Below are 8,453 nucleotides of genomic sequence, written 5' to 3'. Positions count from 1 at the left end.
CATGTAGATCCTTGTAATCGGTTCCCCCTTTCCAACCCACCCTCCCTCCACCCTCCCAGTATCGTGTTTATTATTTTTCCTCACAGGTTCTGGGTGATGGCCATGACCTCATGCTGACCTGTGCCCCGGGGAGCCTGGTGCCCACGCAGATGTCCTCTCCCCCTCCTCGGTCCCCTCCGGTGACCACGGGCATGCCCTTCTCCAGCTTGGCCCGGGCCGAGGACGAGAACTTCGACTTCCTGTTCAAGGTCATCCTCGTCGGGGACTCCAACGTGGGCAAGACGTGCGTGGTCCAGCACTTCCAGTCGGGCATCTTCAGGGACACGCAGCACAACACCGTCGGGGTGGACTTCACCGTGCGCTCCCTGCACATCGACGGCAAGAGGGTCAAGGTGAGGGGTGGCCACAGGCAGCTCAGGCCCCTCGCCCGAGGACACGCCTGAGCGGCCGGGCCCTGCATACGCCCTTCCTGGACTGCATACTGGTGTCCCTGTTGTGCATAGCAGTGCAGTCGGCTCCGATTCCTGGTGACCAGCTCAGCCTGCACCCTCCTCAAGGCGGCCGTCCTGGCTGAGTCCTGGTGGCAGCCACGGGGTCCACCCGTCTCCCTGGGGTTCTTCTTATTCTTCTCAGAGGTTAAAGGGCAGTGCCACCATCATTGTCATGTGCCCAGGGAAACATGACAAGGGTGTGATGTGACTGGGCTTCCTGCTCTGACTGGTGGAACCCACGAGGCCCTTTCAGCCAAGTACGTGGCTCGCCACACAGTGGGCAGGCTAAGCAGTAACCCCAGGGAGCGCCAGTCCTTGGACAGGAGCAAGCCGAGCGTGGCGGTGGCCCAGGGAGACAGCTCAGAGGCAGGAGGGCACAGGACAGAGGACGGGTGGAAACAGGCGCTCTGGAAATAGGGCGAGCACGGAGGAGCCCCCTCCCACTCAACCAAACTGCCACAGAGAGGAAAACGGCCACGGGTGCATGCTGCCTTGACTCATCGGCTCGGGAAAGATCACGGGCATGGACTAAATGTAGTAAGGGGAGCTTGTTGGGGATTCGGACTGAGGACAAGGGAAAGATGTGCGGAGACATGCTGCAGGGTCTGGGTGATGGAGTCAGTGGGACTGTCACCAGCAGAGACCACGGTGAGACAGCACGGCGTCTGTCTTCAGCAGCAGGGTGTTTGTCCACGTGTGGAGGGGTGAAAAGGAGTGAGGTCTGGGATCCAATTTGCCACAATCAGCTGAAGACATGGAGGGCGGGGGCCAAGGGACCACGTCTGGGCGAGGGGTGGACAGGCTGGACCCTCTCTAGTGCTGAGGGTGAGGGAGTATCTCCCTGACCAGCAGTGTGAAGCCGAGCACTGGGAGGGAGTGGTAGCTCAAGCCCCTTGGGAGCTGTTGATGAGGACATATCTGGGCACAGACTGCCTACGTGGACGTCTAGACATGCCACAGCTGGTCTGGGCCCTGCTGGTCCCTGCACTACCAGGAGCAGGCAGCCTCCACAGAAGGGACCCCAACATCTGGTCCCAAGGATGATGATGTGAAAAGTCCCCACACCAGCACCTCCTCGGACCGTTGTGAATCTCAGACCGTGGTTCCCAGACCCAGAGTAGGTCTGGATCCTGCAGGGAGGTGCCGGAAACACGGGTTTCCTCACTCCCTTGCAGCCCCTCAGGAGAGCCAGGGGCTGCTGGGAAAGGGCTCAGGTGGGGCTCCCCTCAGGTGTGGGCTCTGCCCCAACCCCGCCCATCTCTCTGCAGATGCAGGTGTGGGACACAGCCGGCCAGGAGCGCTTCCGGACCATTACCCAGAGCTACTACCGCAGCGCCCACGCGGCCATCATTGCCTACGACCTCACCCGCCGCTCCACCTTCGAGTCCATCCCCCATTGGATCCAGGAGGTTGAGAGGTACGGCGCTGCCAACCTGGTCGTGATGCTGATTGGTGAGTTCTGCTCTGTGACAGTCAGGGCAGGGGTTAGACTTGAGGGACAGTGCCCTGGAGTTCCCCTGTTAGGGGACCTGGCGGGAAGGAGCAGGTGATCCGCGACTCTGGCCCTGTTCCTGTGCTGCCCGGAGGGAACAGCCTCTGGAGAAGGGCATCCTGCTCCGCCGAGGGGAAGGCAGGGCAAAGAGGAAGACCCTTAAGGAGATGGGCTCAGGCAGGGCGGCTGGGAGGATAGCACCGGACCGGCCGTGTTTCCCGTTGCCACAGATGGGTTGCTGAGCTGACAGCTCAGAGCATAGTGTCGGTGCCAGCAGCTTCAGCATCATCCAAGCTCCGCTGCTGGAAGGGCCGGGGCTCGGCCGTAGCCCACCCCTCACTGACCGCCAGCCAGTTCTGACTCAGTGACCCTACAGGACAGAGCAGAGCCGCCCCACGGGGTTCCCATGTGCCAACAGCCAGCCATGTCTCTCCCCCACCAAGCAGCTGGTGGCTTCTACCCACCGACCTTTGGGGCTGGCCACTGAGCGCTTCCTCGCTGCGTCCTCAGGGCCCTGCTGGCTCCCAGGTGCCATCCTCCCTGGGTTCTAGTGCCCCTTGCAGCTCCAGGCTCTGCTGGGAAGCCAGCGACTAGCTGAGAGGGGCCAAACCCCTTGGGACCCAGTCTGCTAGGTGCCCACTGGGGGACCCCCAATCGATCAGGTACCTACCAAGTGGGGGACAGCCTAGTCTCTCAGGTGCCCACATGGGAGACATCCCCAGCCTGTCAGGTGCCTACTGCAGGACAGACTTACTGGACACCCCCTGGCCTCTCAAGTACCCACTGGGGACAGATGTCAGGTGACCCCTGGGGGACAGACCCTTAGTCTGTCAGGATCCTGCACGGGCACTTAGCCTCTTGGCTCCCCTTTCCTGGTCTGGTGGGGGATGGGAGCTTCCCAGCTGTACAGTGGGGAGGTGGGGATGCTCATGAGGTGCTTGGTGGGGCCTGGCCCAGCACACCTGCTCAGCACCGGATGCCCTTGTCAAACTCAGCTGCTGATCCTCCCCACGCCCGTCAGCGTAGAGCTGGGCCCGGGGGCACTCCCGGCGATGCATGTTGGGCTTTGATCAGCAGGCCTTTCTTCCAAGGGGTCTCAGGGCAGGCCAGGACAGCCACACTTTCTGTTCGCAGAGGGACGCCTGGACCACGAAGTGCTCAATCAGGCGTGGGATTTGTTTCTAGAAAGTTCACTTGTTTGAAGGAACTAACTCAGCCAAATTATGTGGGTGGAGGGCACTGGTGGTGTGGTGTGTTAGGCATGACCCCACCAGCCACGGTGGGGAGAAAGCTGTGGGTGTCGGCTTCCGTCACACCAGCAGCCTTGGGGACCCGCAGGGCAAGCCTTCTGTCCCACGGTGTCACGTAGGTGGGACCGACTGGGGGCAGTGGCTCTGGTTTTGATGTTTTAAGTCCCAGAAGGAGCCCCAGTGGCACAGCTATTAAGCACTCAACTGCTAACCAGAAGGTTGGAGGTTCAAGAACAGCAGTCAGGCCTGGCAGTGGGGCAGTGGGGGGAAGCTGTGGCTGTGTGCCCTGGCAAGATGGCGGCCTCCACACCGGCAGGGCAGGGTTGCATTGCCTGCAGGGCCACCTGAGTCCAACCCCACTGGGTGGCAGCGGGTTGGTTCTGGTTCTTGCAGGGACACGCCCAGCAGAGCAGGAGCCCAGGGCAGCTGCGCCAGGACACATAGGATATCAAAGTCCTGCTAGGCCGGGCTCGGTTCAGGCAGCCCCTCTGCTGCTCCTCTGCCCCGCCTCTCATACCTGCCCCCGCCCCCCTTCCCCTGGGCCCTTCCCAGGGCCTCCAGGTGGCCTGGCAGGTGCCAGGCCCACACTGTCCTCACTGCTAGTGGCTCCGGGCAGCAGGTACAGCAGAGGGTGGCAGAGGCTAAGTGTTGGGTCTCTGGGGACCTCAATGTTCTCTGGTATTTACCCCAAGCCTGTCTTTGCAGACAGTCCCCTCTAGTCTCCCTAGCTGGTTCTAGCAGAGCCCAGGATGGTCAGAGGGAGTGGTCCCCAGCCCCAGCCTAGGCTGACACTCATATGCAGGTTCTTGCTCTCTGCCAGTGCCCACCCCAGCCCCCAAGCTGGCAGGTGGGTACCTGCTCTCTCCAGTGCCCCCACTCCCAGCGGTGGTCCAGAAAGTCAGACCTTCTGAGGAGGCCCCGCCCTTGCTGGGCCCCAATTCTTGCAGCCCTTGCAGCCCCTCTAGCCCCAGACAGACAGCAGGGTGGATTTGGGCCTGCTCCCCAGCCACTGCCAACTCCTGCGTCCAGTCCCCCTGCTGAAAACCTCCAGTGATGACTGCAAGGACACAGCAGGTGACCCCACTTCCCTGAGCCCTGGGAGGAGGCAAGTCAGAGACTGGATGTGGGAGGGGCTGCCAAGGGCTGCAGGGGCCAGCTTGGGGTGGGGAGCAATGATGTTGGGTGCACACACAGGTAAACTTACCTCACACGCACAGGCACGCACGAGCACACATAGACACATAGGCCCTTGGGTCACTTAGAGCGCATGTGCATAGACACACGCCACACATGTGCACGCATGCATGAGCACACACCACACACAAACACATACACACCCTGCTCAGATTGCTTGCAGCCAGAAGCAAGTCCACAGCAGGGGTTTGGTTTGGTGTATGGCTACTTCTACCTGCTTCTGCCAGAATTTCCCTGATTGTATGTACGTGTGTGTGTGGGGAGGGGCATCTACCTGCTCCTGGGTTGGCTGGGCACTGGCTTCTCCTTCAGAGACCACTGGCCACCCAGCTCACCAGCCTAACAGCCCACAGCCCTCAGGGCATTGCCCACTTCTTGTCTCCCTGGCCAAAGCCCACCTTTCCCCAGTCTCCTTCTGAAGGGGAGAGTCAGATCCAACATACCCGGGGCACTGGGCAGCTCGCTGGGCCAGGGCCTGGTGACCAGGGTCATTGTAACACTGCCCCAGAGGGGCTGGTATGTGACGTGGTCACCTCACTGTAGCCCTGGGCCTTGGGCTGTAATCAGTATGCTGAAGGACGGGGGAGGTGGGGTGCAGCTTGACCTGTGTCCACAGTCCTCATAGATGCCCCAAGGGAAGGGCTGGGTCTTTCCCAGCCCTGGAGGGACAGACGCCTCACCTTCCCAAGCCATCAAGACTTGGAACTAGGCTAGTGGGTCCCAAAATTCCCAGCCGCCCACAGGGTCTCCAAGGCTACCAGGCCCCCTGCCGTGCTCCCCACCTGGCCCCCGGGGTGGGGTGGGGGACACCATGTGCGTATCCCCACGCCTGAAATGTCCTCTGCTCCCCGCCCCCAGGAAACAAGGCGGACCTGTGGCAGCAGCGGAGGGTCCTGTTTGAGGACGCCTGCACGCTGGCCGAGAAGCACGGGCTCCTGGCGGTGCTGGAGACCTCGGCCAAGGAGTCCAGGAACGTGGACGAGGTCTTCGTGCTCATGGCCAAGGAGCTCATGGCCCGCAACAGCCTGGCCCTGGGCTCAGAGGGCGCCCTTGGCAGCCTGGCCCTGGACTCCAGCCCCGTCCTCGTGGGCCAGGGTCCCAGGGCCAAGGCCCCCTGCCACTGTTGAATGCAGGAGGCTGCAGATGGCCAGTACCCTCGTGTCTGCCGGGCAGCCTGGCCACCGCCACGCTGACCCCAAGGATAGGGCAGCCTAAAGACTCGAGGTGGGGACCCCTGTTCTCCTTTCCTTGCCCAGCCCCTTCGCTGTTCTCTGCTGGAAAAAAGAGGGTAGAGAAGGACTGTGTGGAACATTCCGGAACAGTGGGCGGCAGCTCCGTGGAAGGACCACTGCGTGCTGAGGCGGGCCCCTTGTTCCCTGACACCACAGGTCCCGTCAGGCTGGAAACGCTCCGGGACACAAATGCCATTTTCCCAGGTGGCCGTTCCACTGGGCCTCTCTGCATCCCCTCGGGGACTCGGGAGAGGCCAACCGTCTCCCTGGAAAGCACCAAACGGCCTGCACACCGGCATCACCGCAGCCGAGAAGACACTGGCTGCTGCTGGGGCGCAGGCCCTCTCGTCCGTCCCTTCCCGGGTGTTGGCAGGGAGACGCGGTGCCTTCCTGAGCCCAGAATGAAAGGCAGAAGGCCAAGTCCACCAGAGGCACCTGAGAGGACAGGCCTGGCCGTCAGTGTAGGCCGTCCCCTGCTTATGTCACGGACGCTTGTCCTCCTTGTCCCCGGCCCCACGGCACACACGCTTGTCCTCCTTGTGAGACTCCAAATCCCTGAGGAGCCCTGTGCTGCGGTGGTCGGCAGAGCCAGCTCGTGGTGACCCCAGATGTGCAGGGTGGAGCCAGCGGCCCTGAGGGTCCCTGGCTGTGCCCTGTGGGAGCCCACGGCCAGGCCTGCCCCCAGGTGCTTCGGTGAGGTGGCCTCCTTTTTCTCCCAGCTTTCAGTGCGAAGCCAAGCCTTAATCGATCACAAGGGCCAACATATAACCCTGTCCCCACGGGGGACGAAGAACAGAAAAGTGGGTGAAGGGCGACAGAGCGTGATGTAAGACATGAAAATAACAATCTATAACTTATCAAGGGTTCATGAGGGAGGGGGATGAGCGAGAGAGGGGGAAAATGAGATGCTATCAAGGGCTCAAGTAGAAAGAAAATGCTTTGAAAATGATGGCAGCAAATGTGCTTGACAGAATGGGTGAATGTATGGATTGTGATGAGATGTAGGAGCCCCCAATAAAGGTATTTAATAATAATAAAGAAGCCAAGCCTTAAGCCATGCCTAAGCCATGGCTGCCACCAGGGCTCCTCTGAGAAGTACAGGGTGATTGGAAAGAATGACAGTTTCCAACCTCGCATGGCTCACTGTGATGGACGGGACAGGTGACCTGTGGTCCATGGCTCCCTGTGTCGCCCTGGTGATGGATGGGACAGGTAACTCATGGTCCAGCCAAAAGTGAGGGCAAGGCCTGGCTGCCCTCCAGAAGCCATCCAATAGGCCCCTCCCTCTAGCATCCCCTCAAGCCCCCCGATCCCCACAGCCTTCCCCAACTTCTTTCCAGACCTTGCCCTCTGCTCACCCTCTCTAGACCCGCCCCTGCCCCTGCCCCTCCTTCCCCCAAACCTAGCTCTCCCCAGCATCCCCCTAGTATCCTTCCAGCACCCCCGTAGTATCCTCCCCAGCACCCTCTGGTATCCTCCCAGCACCCCCCTAGTATCCTCCCCAGCATCCCTTCCAGCATCCCCCTAGTACCCTCTCCAGCATCCTCCCAGCACGCCCCTAGTATCCTCCCCAGCATCTCCCTAGTATCCCCCCCAATATCCTCCCCAGCATCCCCCTAGTATCCTTCCAGCACCCCCCTAGTATCCTCCTCAGCATCCCCCTAGTATCCTCCCAGCACCCCCCTTGTTATCCTCCCCAGGATCCTCTCCAGCATCCCCCTAGTATCCTCCCCAGCATCCCTTCCAGTATCCTCCCCAGCACCCCCCTAGTATTCTCCCAGCACCCCCTTAGTATCTTCCCCAGCATCCCCCTAGTATTCTCCCAGCACCCCCTTAGTATCCGCTCCAGCATCCCTTCCAGCAGGTCTCCTGGCTGGGCAGCCATGGTGCTGATCTTGCTTCTCCCCAGCTGCTGGGGGAGCTCGTGCAACTTCTCTCCTCCCCTGTGCAGGCTCAAAGGCTGATCTGGGTCCTGGATCTGTTCTGGGTTTTTGGGCAGCACTCCCTGACCCAAAGGAGCCCTGGTGGTGCAGAGGTTAAGCAATCCATCAGGTACTCCGCGAAGGTGGGTGGTTCAGGTCCACTAGCCTCTCCTTTGGTCAACAATCTGGCCAGCGGCTACTTCCTTCAAGACCCCAGTCCAGCAAGCCGGAGGAGGGTGGTTCCGCTCTGCCCTTAGGGTCCCAACAACCCGCCCTCCCCACCCAAGCTCCTCAGCCACACCTGGCATGGCCCCCAAGCTTCTTGCTGCCTGGCTCTTCTCCCAAGGAGGAAAGGGTCCAGACACAGGTGGTGCTGACAGGACGCTGCCATGTCCCCCCACCGGCTCGCCTGGTTCAAATGCGCCAGACTTTCCCCACAGAGTTGAGTCCCCCTCGCGTCCGGAGGAAGATGCACACCTCAACACCCCTGCCCCCAGGCTGCAGCCACGCCTGGTTCCCTAACCCTAAATCATCCGGGTCGGTCTCATTCGGGCCTCCTCAGCCGCCCCAAGGTGCCTTTCATCGCCGTTTAAAAGCCAGGACACTAATCCCGGGTCTCACGTGGAGTTGTTTTTCCGAAGGCAGTGTTCTAATATTAAAGTGGCCGTATCAAAGTCTGTGCTTGCCTTGTCTCCTCAAGGCGCATTTTTCTCTTCAGGCCCCTGTGTTTCCAGCCTCTGGGAGTTGGGTCAAAATGCCAGCTCGGATGAGGGCGAACGTTCTGGGAAGGACAGGACATGGGTGGCACTCAGAGTACGCCAGCCCTGCATGTGGAGACCCCTCCAGCTATCGGCTTCACCAGTGCAACCAGA

General features: G+C 61.0%; 2 protein-coding genes across 2 annotated transcripts in view; one reads left to right on the top strand and one right to left on the bottom strand.

Moving 5' to 3' along the window:
• The window catches only part of SLC37A3 (solute carrier family 37 member 3), a 64,638-nt gene that overhangs the window by 39,547 nt on the left and 16,638 nt on the right, over nucleotides 1-8,453 (bottom strand). The window lies entirely within an intron of this gene.
• On the top strand, nucleotides 88-5,554 carry RAB19 (RAB19, member RAS oncogene family). Its single transcript, XM_004714032.2, has 3 exons — nucleotides 88-392; nucleotides 1,760-1,943; nucleotides 5,286-5,554. Exons 1-3 carry the CDS (start codon nucleotides 111-113, stop codon nucleotides 5,552-5,554), a joined length of 735 nt encoding a protein of 244 aa, XP_004714089.2. The 5' UTR covers nucleotides 88-110.

Source organism: Echinops telfairi, unplaced genomic scaffold (genome assembly GCF_000313985.2).
Source record: "Echinops telfairi isolate 266 unplaced genomic scaffold, ASM31398v2 ScPeMD7_23;HRSCAF=83, whole genome shotgun sequence".
Lineage (NCBI taxonomy): Eukaryota > Metazoa > Chordata > Mammalia > Afrosoricida > Tenrecidae > Echinops > Echinops telfairi.
The sequence above is the reverse complement of the archived record's forward strand: the minus strand, read 5'-3'. Positions and strand labels throughout refer to the sequence as shown.